The sequence below is a fragment of the Balaenoptera ricei genome, chromosome 12 (genome assembly GCF_028023285.1).
Source record: "Balaenoptera ricei isolate mBalRic1 chromosome 12, mBalRic1.hap2, whole genome shotgun sequence".
Classification (NCBI taxonomy): Eukaryota; Metazoa; Chordata; class Mammalia; order Artiodactyla; family Balaenopteridae; genus Balaenoptera; species Balaenoptera ricei.
Genome location: NC_082650.1, coordinates 87,716,281 through 87,730,946, shown reverse-complemented (window position 1 = coordinate 87,730,946; position 14,666 = coordinate 87,716,281). Strand labels below are relative to the sequence as shown.

The 14,666-nt window shown below is 38.4% G+C and overlaps 1 protein-coding gene across 2 annotated transcripts in view; it reads left to right on the top strand.

Moving 5' to 3' along the window:
- The window catches only part of COL19A1 (collagen type XIX alpha 1 chain), a 373,303-nt gene that overhangs the window by 140,914 nt on the left and 217,723 nt on the right, over positions 1 to 14,666 (top strand). For both annotated transcript variants that reach the window (XM_059942115.1, XM_059942114.1), the window contains one exon: positions 11,279 to 11,332. In XM_059942115.1, coding sequence (XP_059798098.1) covers positions 11,279 to 11,332 — 54 coding nt within the window. The remainder of the gene's footprint in view (positions 1 to 11,278; positions 11,333 to 14,666) is intronic.

Genomic DNA, 14,666 nt, shown 5'->3' with positions numbered 1-14,666 from the left:
AGGCATTAAGGGAAGGTTTGTGTGACAGCATCTGTTTTCTCCGTGGGAACCATGCTCACCCGAGGGTAAGAGCAGCAGTCTTAATACCGAGGGTTTGAAGGAAACAGGGTAGTGTAAGGACCTAGAATGAGGTTAGTGATCGCGATTCTATAATGGCACTTATCGGCCCAGTTGTGTGACTTTCTCTAGGACTGGTCAGCAGCTGAGGAATAAGAGGTGGACAGTTGGACTCCTTGAGGTTGGCTCCGTCAGAGAGACAGAAGAACAAGTGTGTTCAGAGTAGTGGTGAAAGAGTGGATGAAGTAAGAATGCAGACAGAAACGAAGACACTGGGGTCTGATGGACACTTTTTTCACTTGGGTTCTCCTGACTTAGAAGCAGGTAGTTTATTTAACAGGGGTCTCAAGAAGCAGGAGTAAGGGGATGGGGAAAAGCTAATTTAAAAAGGTACATTTTTAGCTGCTTATCATTGTAGGCAGCTGAGGCTGAGACGTGCTGGGGATCCCTGAGGAACCCTGTAGAATGTGCTTTACAGTTGTCTCTCTACAGGACAGAAGACTGGCACATTAATCCAACTCCAGTTACCCTTTGGTGGAGGGTTGCTTCAAGGGCTCTTAAGTTCCCCCCACCCCCTTAGATGTTGACAGTGTCTAAGAGTCCTTAGGAACTGAACACAGCTTCAGCTTGAGAGTTGAGCCTAGGGCATGTGGTACAAGGTAAATTACACCAAGTGAAGGAAAGTCCCTATGAGGTCAAAGTAACAGCAAATAACTTGGGATAGTAGGAGGAGTTCTTTGGGTGTGTGAAAGTTACATATGTCCTCTGAGCTACTGATTTATCATCAGTAAAAGGGGATGAGAACATGCAACTTGCAGAGTTACTGCTACAAGTAACAGGAGCCCTTTCTATGTAAAGTGCTCGGCACAGAGCCTGGCCTATAGTAAAGCACACAGAATAGAAGCCAGTGTATTATTGCTACTATCTATTGAAATATCAGTAATGTTAATAACTACCTGCATTGTGGATAATAATAGATTAATCCAAACTCTGTAAAAGAGTTTCACTACTTACCTGAACACAATATTTTGCATACCAAGGCATTGTGATTTTGTTTTGAAGGATATTAAATTTTGGTATGGTTTTTTTAAACCATTTTTTAATGAAGTATAGTTAATTTACAGTATTGTGTTAGCTTCAGGTGTACAGTAAAGTGATTCAGTTACATATACATTCTTTTTCAGATTCTTTTCCATCATAGGTTATTACAAGACATTGAATATAGTTCCCTGTGCTATACAGTAGGTCCCTGTTGTTTATCTGTTTTATGCATAATAGTGTGTATATGTTAATCCCAAACTCCTAATTTATCTATTCCCCGTACCCACCTCTGCTATCCCCTCTGGTAACCGTAAGTTTGTTTTCTATGTCTGTAAGTCTGTTTCTGTTTTATAAATAAGTTCATTTGTATCATTTTTTAAAATTCCACGTATAAGTGATACCATATGATATTTGTCTTTCTCTGTCTGACTTACTTCACTTAATATGATAATCTAGGTCCATCCATGTTGCTGCAAATGGCATTATTTCATAAATTTTGGTGTAGTTTTGAAAATAGCTTCATCAAAGAATGGGTATGGGAAAAATGTTAAATGTAATCTGATTTCCATTTATCCTCTTTCCTTTGGTTGGGATTGCATTTAAGTTTTGTCAGACTAGAATGATTGTATTTTCAAAGAAATCTCCAGAGATGTTCTACTGGTTTTGTTTTTGAATCTTCTGCATTTGAATTTATCCAAACACTGAGAAACAATCTAAATGCAACTACACTCTAACAACTTCTGATGTCAAATAAATTTTCTTTAATTCTGGCTTATTAATGCTGTAGTTTTGTTTTCACTCATTTTCTTCTCAATGGAGAAAAAAGGAACACCTGGTTACTATTGTCAGCTTTCTTTTGTTTGGGATTTATTAAGTATGCAATGCTTGAATATCTTTTTTTTTTCTGTCTGAATATAGAGCTCCCACTGCTTTCAAAGAATGATAGAATTTACAATAACGAAGCTTTAGAGCTCACCTTGTCCCAGTATATAACCTGATGAATTAATACTAGTTAAAATATTAGTAATTGTCATCTAGCATTTCTTTTGTATTCCTCGTGGGTAATTGCCTGATGTGTCCTTTGCTCAATTACCAGTTGGTATATTATTCTTTTTCTTACGAATGATAAAACCTCTGTGTATTAATGATGTTAACCATTAAGCCACCATATGATGCTTTTTTTCCCATTTTGTCACTTGCCCTTTAGTTTAGTTTATATTTTTGCCTTACAAGTTTATAATTAGTATTTTGTCAAATATATTATTTTTTATGAATTTCTCTTCTTTGTTTCTATACTTAGAGACACCTTACTCACCATGAGTTCTAAGCTATGTTTCACTTATATTTTCTTCTGCTCCTTTAACATTTTTATTTTTAAGTGGGCTATCTAACCCATCCAGAATTCACTTTAATACAAGATTGCACTTACTCCTAATAAAGTCCATGGTGTTTATATAGCATATTGTTTCAGTCTAACATTTCATATCATGAATATGAAATGAAATGTTCATAATATATGTCAGTGGCTCTCAGCTGAAGACAGTTTTGCCCTCTATGGGAAGTTTGGCAATATCTGGAGATATTTTAATATCTGGAGATATTTTATTTGTTAAGACTGCAGGTAGGTAGGGTGCAGGAGAGGCTGGCTACTGGCCTTTAGTGAACAGAGGCCAGGATGATGCTAAACATCCTATAACGTACAGGAGAGCCCTTGCAAGGAAGAATTGTCAGTGATGCCAAGAGTAAGAGACCTTGATCGGAGAGAGGAGAGAGGGAGAGAGAGAGAAAGACAGAGAGAGATATTGATTGAGAGGTCCTCTGCCAGTTACAGGCTCATCAATAGTGATAGTACCTGGCTGATATTTGTTTCCTACCCTGAGGGGCATTGTCAGAGACTTTGCCTCCTGATTTGCAGAAAACCAGATTTCTACATTGTATTTTTGCTTATCCCCAGTCTGTTTTAAAAACAAATGAGCTTAATAGTTTTAGAGCACAGATTGTGGAGCCATAGTGCCTGGGTTGAATCAGGATCCTGCCCCTTTTAAGTTGTGTGACATTGGGCAAGTTACTTAACCTCTCTGTCTTCAGTCCCCTTATCTGTAAAATGAGGGTAATAATCGTATCTTTACCCCAGATTGTCATAGAATTGCAGGATGCTTAAAGCAATGCTTGGCACATCGTAAACATTATAGAAGGGTTGGTGACAGTGTTAATAATAAAGTAAATGACTTTTTTTTAATGAACCTTATTTGATCACCATGGCCCCTACTTCTTATATTAAAAGTAATACTTTTTAAAATTGATTGCAGATTTTTGCCACTGATCAGTTTGAAGCGGCATGTTTCTTCTTTAGCCACCTGCCACATTTCTTGTGCCCTTGCCATGCCGCATAAACCCCATCAGACCATCAGCTCTGTTCTCTATATTATTGTTGTTATTATTATTTAACTTTTATAACTGACAAGTTGCAGGTTTCCTTGTAGGCACATATCTCTTTAATATTTAGAGTTGCTTACGCTCTCTGTCTATGAGAACCATTAATTTTGAATAAAGACTGTATTCATTTTTAGTTACATTCTGAAAGTCAATGATGATATTTATGGAATTACATTTGTCTTCTTGTGTCAAAAAATTCAGTTTATTCTATTAACTTGTGCGGAATACATTTTATATCGATATCTAGACACTGTGTTGTTTTGGATCCCCTTACTAGATATTTTCTTCTGGGTATTTCTGAACCTCTTAATTTCTGTTTTGCTTTCTGTCATATATGCCACTCTCTGGATTAGTACAGTCCAGTGGAATTTTCTGTGGTGATGTAAATATTCTATGCTGCACAGTCCAATATAGTCGGCACTACTGAGCACTTGAAATGTGGCTAGGGAAACTGAAAAACTGAATTTTAAATTTTATTAAATAGCCATGTGTGGCCAGCGGCTACGAGCCTGGAGAGCCCAGCTCTGCAGCATCTCCTTACCATCCGTTTCCGGTTTAACGTCTTCAGTTTCATTATATCTTGAATGTGTTGCACTGAATGTATTTGTGTGGCCTTTTGTTTATCCTATATATTATATGTATTTCTTGTATTACAAGTAATCAAATTATTTTTACTTCATTTCCTGTGTTTTCAATATGGTAATAATGCATAGTCTTAGATGATTGCGTAGGGGTAGAAAACTTTTCTTCCCTTCTTCCCTTCTAGGTTCTTTGACTGGTCTAATAATTAAATTGACATACGATAGACTAACAGGAGAAAAAGAAAGTTTTAGTACCAGAGCCCCATAAAAATATGACACCCAAAGGCAGTCCGGCAGTTGAGGCTTATCTGCCATCGAACCTAAGGAGTGGGATGGGCCAGGCTTGGAAGGGGAGGAAGACCACTCACGGAAGGATGAGAAGGGCATATGTGTGGTAATCAGATGTTTGCCTGTCATGTAGACAATTCTTTAGATACAACGTTATCTCTGGTAATAGTTCTGTTTCTGGGCCAAGCCCCTATTAAATTCTTTTAGGCAGTTAAGGGAGAGGGAAAAAAGCTGTTCCTGTGTCTTATGGGGCTTAATTGCCTTGAGCTCAATGCAGTCCACATGCCAAAGTGGCACATTTTGGGGTGGTTTGTGCTGCTGGCATTTAATTGGGACTGTACATGTGTATTTCTACTTGTAAAATATTTAAAATATTATCTCTTAAAATCAGGTGCTTGCTTTTCTTCTTTTTTTTATTGAAGTATAATTGATTTATAGTATTATGTTAGTTTCAGGTGTACAGCATAGTGATTCAATATTTTTATAGATTATACTCCATTTAAAGTTATTACAAAGTAATGGCTATATATCCCTGTGCTGTATAATATATCTTTGTAGTTAATTTGTTCTATACATAGTAGTTGGTACCTCTTAATCCCATAGCCCTATGGTGCCCTTACTTCCTCTCTCTCTCCACTGATAACCACTAGTTTGTTTTCTAGTTCTGTTTTGTTATATTCATTCGTTTTATTTTTTTAGATTCCACATATAGGTGATAACATAGAGTATTTGTCTTTCATGTGACTTATTTAACTAAGTATAATGCCCTCCAGACCTCTCCATATTGCTGCAAATGGCAAAATGACATTCTTTTTTATAGCTGAGTAGTATTCCAGTGTGTGTGTGTGTGTGTGTGTGTGTGTGTGTACACCACATCTTCTATATCTGTTCATCTGTTCATGGACACTTAGATTGCTTCCATATCTCGGCTATTGCAAATAATGCTGTGAACATTGGGGTGCATGCATCTTTTCAAATTAGTGTTTTTGTTTTCTTTAGATATATGCCCAGGAGTGGAATTGCTGGGTCATATGGTAGTTCTATTTTCAGTTTTTTGAGGAACCTCCATACAGTCACTGTTTTTCACAGTGGCTGCACCAATTTACATTCCCAACAACAGTGTACAACGGCTCCCTTCTCTCCACATCCTCGCCAACATTTATTATTTGTGGTCTTTCAGATGATAGCTCTTCTCACAGGTGTGAGGTGATATCTCATTGTGGTTTTGATTTGCATTTCTCTGATGATTACAGTGTTGAACATCTTTTCATTGCCTGTCGGCCATCTGTATGTCTTCTTTGGAAAAATGTCTATTCAGGTCTTCTGTCCATTTTTTAATTGGGTTGTTTTTTAATTTGATATTGACTTATATGAACTGTTTTTGTATTTTGGATATTAACTCCTTATCAGTCATATCATTTGCAAATATTTTCTCCCACTCATTATGTTGTTTTTTTGTTTTTGTTGCTGTGCAAAAGTTTTTAAGTTTAATTAGTTCCAATTAGTTTACTCTTGCTTTTGTTTCCTTTGCCTTAGGAGACAGATCCATACAGATATTGCTATTATTTATGTCAGTGATCTGCCTATGTTTTCTTCTAGGAGTTTTATGGTTTCCGGACTTACATTTAGGTCTTTAATACATTTTGAGTTTATTTTTCTATATGGTGTGAGAAAATGTTCTAACTATTCTTTTACATATACAATAGCCGTCCACGTTTCCCAGCACCACTTATTGAAAAGACTGTTTTTTCTCCATTGTATATTCCTGCCTCCTTTGTCATAGATTAATTGACTATAGGTTAGTGGGTTTGTTTCTGGGCTTTTTGTCCTGTTCCATTGATCTATGTGTCTGTTTTTGTGCCATTGCCATGCTGTTTTGATTACTGTAGCTTTGTAGTTTAGCCTGAAGTCAGGGAATGTGATATGTGTAGCTTTTTTTTTTTTTGGAAGCTTTCTTTGGCAATTTGGGGTCTTTTCTAATTCCATATGAATTTGGGGGTTAGGTGTTCTAGTTCTGTGAAAAATATCCTGGGTATTTTGATAGGGATTGCATTGAATCTGTAGATTGTCTGGGGTAGTATGGTCATTTTAACAATATTAACTTTACCAATCCATGAACATGGTATATCTTTCCATCTCTTTGTGTCATCTTCAATTTCTTTCATCAGTGTCTTATAGTTTTCAGAGTACAGGTTTTTACCTCCTTAGTTATATTTATTCCTAGGTATTCTAGTCTTTCTGATGCAACTGTAAATGAGATTGTTTCCTTAATTTCTTTTTCTGATAGTTTGTTGTTAGTGTATACATGCAACAGATTTCTGTGTATTAATTTTGTATCCTGAAATTTTACTGAATTCATTGATGAGATCTAGTAGTTTTTTGGTGGTGTCTTTAGGGTTTTCTACATATAGTATCAGGTCATGTGCAAACAGTGACAGTTTTACTTCTTCCTTTCCAATTCGGATGATTTTATTTCTTTTTCTGTCTGATTGCTGTGGGTAGGACTTCCGATACTACTTGAATAAACGTTGTGATAGAAGACATCCTTGGCTTTTTCCTGATCTTAGAGGAAATGTTTTCAGCTTTTCACTGTTGAGTATGATTTGAGCTGTGGGCCTATTATATATGGCCTTCATTATGTTGAGGTACGTTCCCTCTATTCCCACTTTGTGGAGAGTTTTTGTCATAAATGGATGTTGAATTTGAAAAATTTTTTCTGCATCTATTGAGATGATTATATGATTTCTGTTCTTCAATTTGTTAATGTGGTGTGTCACACTGGTTTGCAAATACTGAGCCATCCATGCATCTGGGATAAATCCCACTTGATCATGATGTATGATCCTTTTGATCTATGGTTGGATTCAGTTTGCTAATATTTTGTTGAGGATTTTTGCATTAGTGATTTTGGCCTGTATTTGTCTTTCTTTTTTGTGATATCTTTATCTGGTGATGCTAGCTTTATAGAATGAGTTCAGAAGCATTCCTTCCTCTACAAGTTTTTGGAATAGTTTGAGAAGGATAGATGTTAACTCTTCTCTAAATGCTTGGTAGCATTCACCTGTGAAGACATTTGGTCCTGGACTTGAGTTTTGTTTTGTTTTGTTACTGATTCAATTTCATTACTGGTAATTGGTCTGTTCATATTTTCTGTTTCTTCCAGGTTCAGTCTTGGGAGATTATACATTTCTTGGAATTTGTCCATTTCTTCTAGGTTTTCCATTTTATTGGCATATAGTTGTTCATAGTAATCTTTTATGATCCTTTGTATTTCTGTGGTGTTGGTTGTAACTTCTCCTTTTCCATTTCTGATTTTATTGATTTAGACCCTCCCTCTTTTTTTTTTTTTTTTTAATGAGTCTGGCCAAAGGTTTATCAATTTTGTTTATCTTTTCAAAGAACCAGCCCTTATTTCATTGATATTTTCTATTGTTTTTTAGTCTCTATTTCATTTATTTCTCCTCTGATCTTTATGATTTATTTCCTTCTACTAATTTTGGATTTTGGTCATTTTTCTTTTTCCAGTTCCTTTAGGTATAAGGTTAGGTTGTTTATTTAAGCTTTTTCTTGTTTCTTGAGGTACGCTTGTATCACTATAAACTTCCCCATTAGAACTGCTTTTGCTGCATCCCATAGATTTTTGGATTGTTGTGTTTTCATTTTCATTTGTCGCCATGTATCTTTTCATTTCTTCTTTGATTTCTTCAGTGATTCATTGGTTGTTTAGTAGCATATTGTTTCGCTTCTACGTGTTTGTGGTTTCTTTGTATTTTTTTCTTGTAGTTAATTTCTAGTCTCAGACTATTGTCGTCAGAAAAGATGCTTGATATAATTTCAATCTTCTTAAAATTATTGAGACTTGTGGCCTAGAATGTGATTTATCCTGTAGAATGTTCTATGTGCACTTGAAAATAATGTGTATTCATTTTTTTGGTGAATGGAATGTCCTGTATATATCTGTTTAATTCATCTGATCTAATGTGTCATTTAAGACCCATGTTTCCTCATTGATTTTCTGTCTGGGTGATCTGCCCATGGATGTAAGTGGGTGTTAATGTCCCCTACTATTATTGTGTTAGTTACAATTCTCCCTTTATGTCTGTTAATATTTGTTTTATGTATATAGGTGTTCCTATGTTGAGTTCATATATATTTACAATTGTTATATCTTCTATGATTGATCCCTTGATCATTAAGTAATGTCCTTCTTTGTCTCTTGTTTATAGCTTTGAAGTCTATTTTGTCTGAAAAATTATTGCCACCCCAGCTTTCCTTTTTGTTAATTGAAGTATAGTTGATTTACAATATTATATTAGTTTCAGGTGTACAACATAGTGATTCAGTATTTTTACAGATTATATTCTCCTTAAAGTTATTACAAAACAATAGCTATATTTCCCTGTACTATACACTATATTCTTGTCGCTTTTCTATTTTACCCATAGTAGTTTGTATCTCTTAATCCCAGACCCTTGTCTTGCCCACTGGCAGGCAGAGCCAGGTCTTGGGGTCTCTAGGTGCAGAGCCCAGGCATCCCAGAGTGGGCCAATTCCTGACACAGCTGGCTTTAGGGTCTGGGGTGTCCTGAAGCTTGTTTCAGCCTGCTGGTGAGTGGGGTCAGATCCTGGGGCAGCTGGCTGAGTGGCCCATGGTGTCTCACAGCTGGTGTTGGCCTGCTGGTGAGTGGGGTTGGATCCCAGGGTGTCCTGTAACTGGTGTCTGCCCACTGGTGGGTGAGGCTGGTCCTGAAGCTAGAGCAGGCTGGCTGGTAGGCGGGGCCAGGCCCCACGTCTCTGGCTTCAGGGCCCTGGGAGTCCCAGGTCTAGTGCCTGCACACTGGTGTGTGGAGCTGGATCTTCAGCCCTCTGGTGGGCAGGGATGTGTCAGGGGCAGCTGTGGACTCAGGGGGTCTTAAGGCAGCCTGCTTGCTGGTGAGCTTTGCCCCTACCCAGTTAGTTGCTTGTCTTGAGACGTCCCAGCACTGGCACCTACAGGCTGTTGAGCCAGTGTGGGTCTGGGTCCTGGGGCTGATAAGCTAGAAGGAGGATTCCACAATTGGGCTTCCCAGTGCCAGTGTCAACACGGTAGAATGAGCTCCCGCAAATGGCTGCTGCCAGTGTCTGTGTCCCCAGGGTGAGCTCCACTTGCCTCCTTCTCCTCTGGGAGACTCTTCAAGATCAGCAGGTGGGTCTGACCCAGGGTCCTTTCAAGTTACTGCTTCTGTCCTGGGTCCCAGATCATGTGAGATTTTGTGTGCACCCTTTAAGAGTAGAGTCTCTATTTCCCACAGCCCCCATGGCTCTCCCCAAAGTGATCCCCACTGGCCTTCAAAGCCAAATGTTCTGGGGCTCGTCTTCCCAGTGCAGGACCACCAGGCTAGGGAGCCCAATGTGGGGCTCAGACCCCTTGCTCCTTGGGGAGAATCTCTGCAATTGTAATTATTCTCCCATTTGTGGGTCACTTACCCGGGGGTATGGGTCTGGGTCCCCACCCCTCCTATCTGTCTTGTTGTGGTTCCTTCTTTATATCTTTAGTTGTAGAAGATCCCTTCTGCTAGTCTTCATTGGTAGGTGCTCTATAAATACTTGTAAATTTGTTGTACCCAGGAGAGGAGGTGAGCTCAGGTTCCTACTCCACCGTCTTGGCCCAGGAGGTGCTTGCTTTTCCTTTTTTGCAAATAAAAATAATAATGTTTATTGCCTTAAAAAATGAAGAGCAAAGGAATATATAAAGAAGGGAATAAAATCACCCTAGTGGCACAAAGCAGAGATAACTACTACTACTACTATTACTACTATACACACACAGAGTGATGTGTGATGCACTTGGAACTTGAATGAGTTCTTTCTACACATAATATATTCTTTTATTTTTAAACACTTTACAAATTATACAAATAATACATGTTTATTGTTTAAAAATTGAAAAACACTGAAGAGTATACTGAAGGAAATAAAATCATCCATAGTCACAGCATGCATAGATTATTTATTTTTATTTTACTGATTTGTTTTCTTCCAATAGCATTTCTAAGACCCATAGGTAGGTTTATACACAGGTAGGTAGGTGGATGTTCAGGTAGACAAGCATTTTTAGAAAATTTTTTGAATTATACTATAGCTATGCAGGGTGTACCAATAAAAGTATATACCTTTCAGATAGTAATCAGACAAAAATATATGCAGCTATGAGATGTGTCATCAACAATGGTATTAGTGGCCATTTTGAACATTTATAACTTTACAGTAATAAAAATAGATATTAACATTTATTCACTAAATTTGGTAATCAAATACTTGTATCTTTTTTATATTGTGAGAGCTTTCCGATAGTATAAAATAAAATTCATAAACATGATTTTAATGGTTGCAGCTTATTCCACTGTATCTATATACCATAATTTATCTACCCAGTTCCCTAGTATTGGACATTTAGTATGTTTCTCTTTTTACTACTATAAATAGCATTGCACTCTACATCTTACTGCCTAAAACTTTTCATCTCTGATTATTTCCTTAGGATACATTCTTAGCAGCAAAATCACTGGGCCCAATGACATGAGCAGATTTAAGACCCTTGATATATATTGCCAAATTGCCCTCCAGGAAATTCTTTGTTGCTTATAGAAAAAAATAAACAATCCTTGTTCTATTTATACTCTTTAATCATTATCATTTCCATGCAGCTTTTTTTGAACCTTTAAACTTCTCTTCGGTTTTAGGACTCAGAATTGTTTTTTAATGAATGTTTCTTTCAAGGGATTAGCGAAGTAATCATGTCATTATAAATACCCAAACAACAGCAACTCCCTTGTTTTTTCTTAGTAAAGGTTTTCAGATGTAACATTTTTCATTGTATAAATTGTTTCTTTCTAGGGTGCACAAGGAGAAAAAGGAGATCCAGGTTTGGCCGGAGTTAATGGGCAAGATGTAAGCCTAACTTTCTTTTTTCTAACATTGTGTTAACATTTTGCTGCTGAAATATGCTAACTATCTAATGCTATTGAGACTTGACTATGCTTGGAAGAACTAGCCACAGTCATTGCGAAGTCAAGAATCAAGGTCGTTTTTTACGTGGCTCAGTGGAGCCCCAGTATTTTTTTTTTTTTAAAGGCCACTGACATTGATTTAAAAAGCTTTACAGAGACAGTGACTATCCTGCCCAAAAGAGGGCCAAAGAGCATGAAACAGACCGGGTAGGGGGAGCTATGTGGTCCTCGGCCAGCTTCTGGTGCTAAAGAAAAATGAGGACCTTCTTAGGAAACAGCTGAAGGACACATGCAGCGCCAGTATTTTTAGTTTCGTAACGACCAGGTAGTTCCCTGGCTTTAGATGCCTCTTACGTGTACTCATCCTTCACAGCCCTTTCTTCCTTGCTATTTCTGGCTTGCATTTCTTCTATCTTCCTTTCTCTGTCTTTTTTCTTCTTGCCTGTGTTCTGCTGTGACCTGTGTTCTTACCCAGGTTACTTTTCATCTTACCCCCAATCTCCATCTACTAAGGGGTCTGCAGAGGTTGATCTCAGTGATGAGAAGAAAGGGAAGAAGGGAGGGAACCATGTGTATCTGTGTCGCTTCCCTCCATTGCACCTATTCCCCAACCTCAGGGCTCCTCTCTCTGTCCCAGGGAACATCCCTGAGTCCTCCCCTGCACCCTACCCCCGCCCCCCGCCCAGGACAGCTGTCCCCCCGGAGCTTCACTTGGGTTCTTATGATGGAGTTCGGAGGACAGACCAAATCTGGCTTCCCTCTAAGTGTAGATTACTCCCCCTTCAGGACATCAGATGCACCATTTACTGTAGATATACTAACTTTACTAAGGCAGGTATCCACAATGAAAATTATTTTTTCTCACAGTTCCCTTATTCATTTGCATAAAAGTGTTTCAGAAAGGTTCTGAAGGACCATACTACTTACTTTCTGGATAAAAGAATAAGGAAGCTAGATCCAGTTCCCTAATGCCCTAGAGGTGCTATGAAATCCATCTGATCTGCAGTAGATGGTTGCACACAGTGGGAAGGGAGGCTGAACAGTCCCTGGGGCCTGTGGACAAATAAGAGGGATACTGGGAGCGGGAGAGAAACATCCCAGGAGTTAACTCTACTAATTACCGTGGGCTTGAGGCTCTAGCCCCCCGCAGCTTTACTCTCTTACTTCCTAAGAAGCCCCATTCACATCTTTAATATGACATCCTTCTTGTTTCTGTCTTCTTCGAAGGGATTTTTCTCCACCAGAGACTGGGAGCTAGCACCAGTGGTTGGAGCTAAGGGAGTCTCTGCGTTTTCTCTGCCTCCTTACAGTACATCAGGATACTGAATGTCCTAACCATTGGCCCGTACACTTAATAGAGCATCTAATTCCCCCCCCCCCACCCCCGACCCTGTCACGGGAGATCCTGGTGTCGTGGGAAGTCAGAGCCCAGTGTATGTCCCAGTTCTGTCACTAGTTGAGAAAATCACTTCTCAGAGTCTGTAAGGTGATAGCCTTAGAATAGATTCTAAAGTCCCCATCACTGCAATGCCCTATCATTTAATACAAAGAGATTACTAAGATTAATTAGGATTACAGTCTTGAAAAGCACGATGAAACTTGAAGCATTCATTCAGGTGTTTGTACTTTCAGCTGCATGTAAGGCAATGTAGGGAAAACACGATGGGGATACAGCTGGAGCCCAGGCATGGGCAGTGCTCTGTGTGAAAGTGTTCGCCTTTCCTCCTCTGGCTGGGGGCGTGGGGTGATGCGTTTCGTGTTGTGTTTAAAGGAAGAGTCCTTTCATAGCGTGTTCTGCAAAATGCACAGAACTGTGCTTTTGCCTGTGCTTTTGTTCTTCCTATCATACTCTTTATGAGAGAGAGCAAAGACCATTTCTTGGAGTCACTAGTACTTAGTAGATGTTTGGAGTAAGTTCTCAATAATTAGTTGCTAAATTTTCATGTTAAAACTTGAGAGATTATTATAATAGTCTAAAATATAAGTAATTAGAACCTAAACTAGGAAAACAGAGGTGAAAGGGAGTGCACAGTGATATTGCAGAGGTAAAATACATGCAATTTGGTGCTTGATTGCAGTGAAAACTCAAAAATAGCCCAAGGTTTTGACCATTCATTACAGGAAGGATATTATCTCATGATAAATGTAGGCGTGTTGAGAGAGATTAACTACAGTGTTGCAAAAGATAACCAAGCTGCATGTATGCTGCTCCCCGAGATACAGGAGCAAAACAGGGATTTTTATTTTATTTTATTTTATTTTATTGGCCACGCCTCGCGGCATGCGGGATCCTAGTTCCCCAACCAGGGATCGAACCGGTGCCCCCTGCAGTGGAAGCACGGATTCTCAACCACTGGACCACCAGGGAAGTCCCAAAACAAGGATTTTTAGAAGTTCATTAAGATAGTGTTAGAATTGAAATAGAGAAAGGATTTATCCAAACACTCGAATAAAACTGGAAGGAGATTTGAGGGGTTGGAGCCTGAAATATAGTCACATTAACTTAGAGATTTGAAAACTTTTCTTACGGTATCTTAAAGTAAGGTGATTTGGCTTTTTAGAATTAATCAGTTGTACACACATAGATATGAGTGCCTTCTACTTGCCCAGATCTAAAGACCGTCTTGCTGAGAGAGCCCCCAGCCTAGTGGGTAGTGTGACCTTTCCTCTTTGACAAGGGTCTGGGAAGAGTCCTTCACACCCCCCCACCCACGGGTGTGTTATTCCTTTAGCACCATCACTGTCTCATATAGCTCATTAGGTACATTATAAAGCGTGACAAAGCACATTAAGTTTTCTCATTTGGTTACTTAATTAATATTCCTTCCCTTAATTTTGCCAAAGGTATTCAGAGGTCATGACTAAGGAGAAATAAGAAAAAGTAATGAAAGTTCTCTTTTTACCCCTCTACTCTTACTAAGGGTAAAGAATCACACGCTCTGTTATTTATTCCATCGGTGGTGGTTTTAATATTGTGCCATAGTCCAAAAAACTGTTTTCATGAGGAATTTGAAATTCAGTCTTTACCCCAACTTTATGGGGTAGAAGGTGCAAGGGGTGATAGCATCCCTATTTTTAGAGGCAAGAAATAAGAGCTTATGAAATTAAGAAATTTTCTTTTAGAAAATGGTAAAATCAGCCTTTATCCCTTGTTTGACTGAAAAGTCTCTTAATTTTCCCACTAAGTCATGCCGCATTTCTCATTGTCTATTTTTCAATGGTAAAATAAACTGACTCCACGAACCAAAATCATTCAGCATTTATGACAGTTTGCT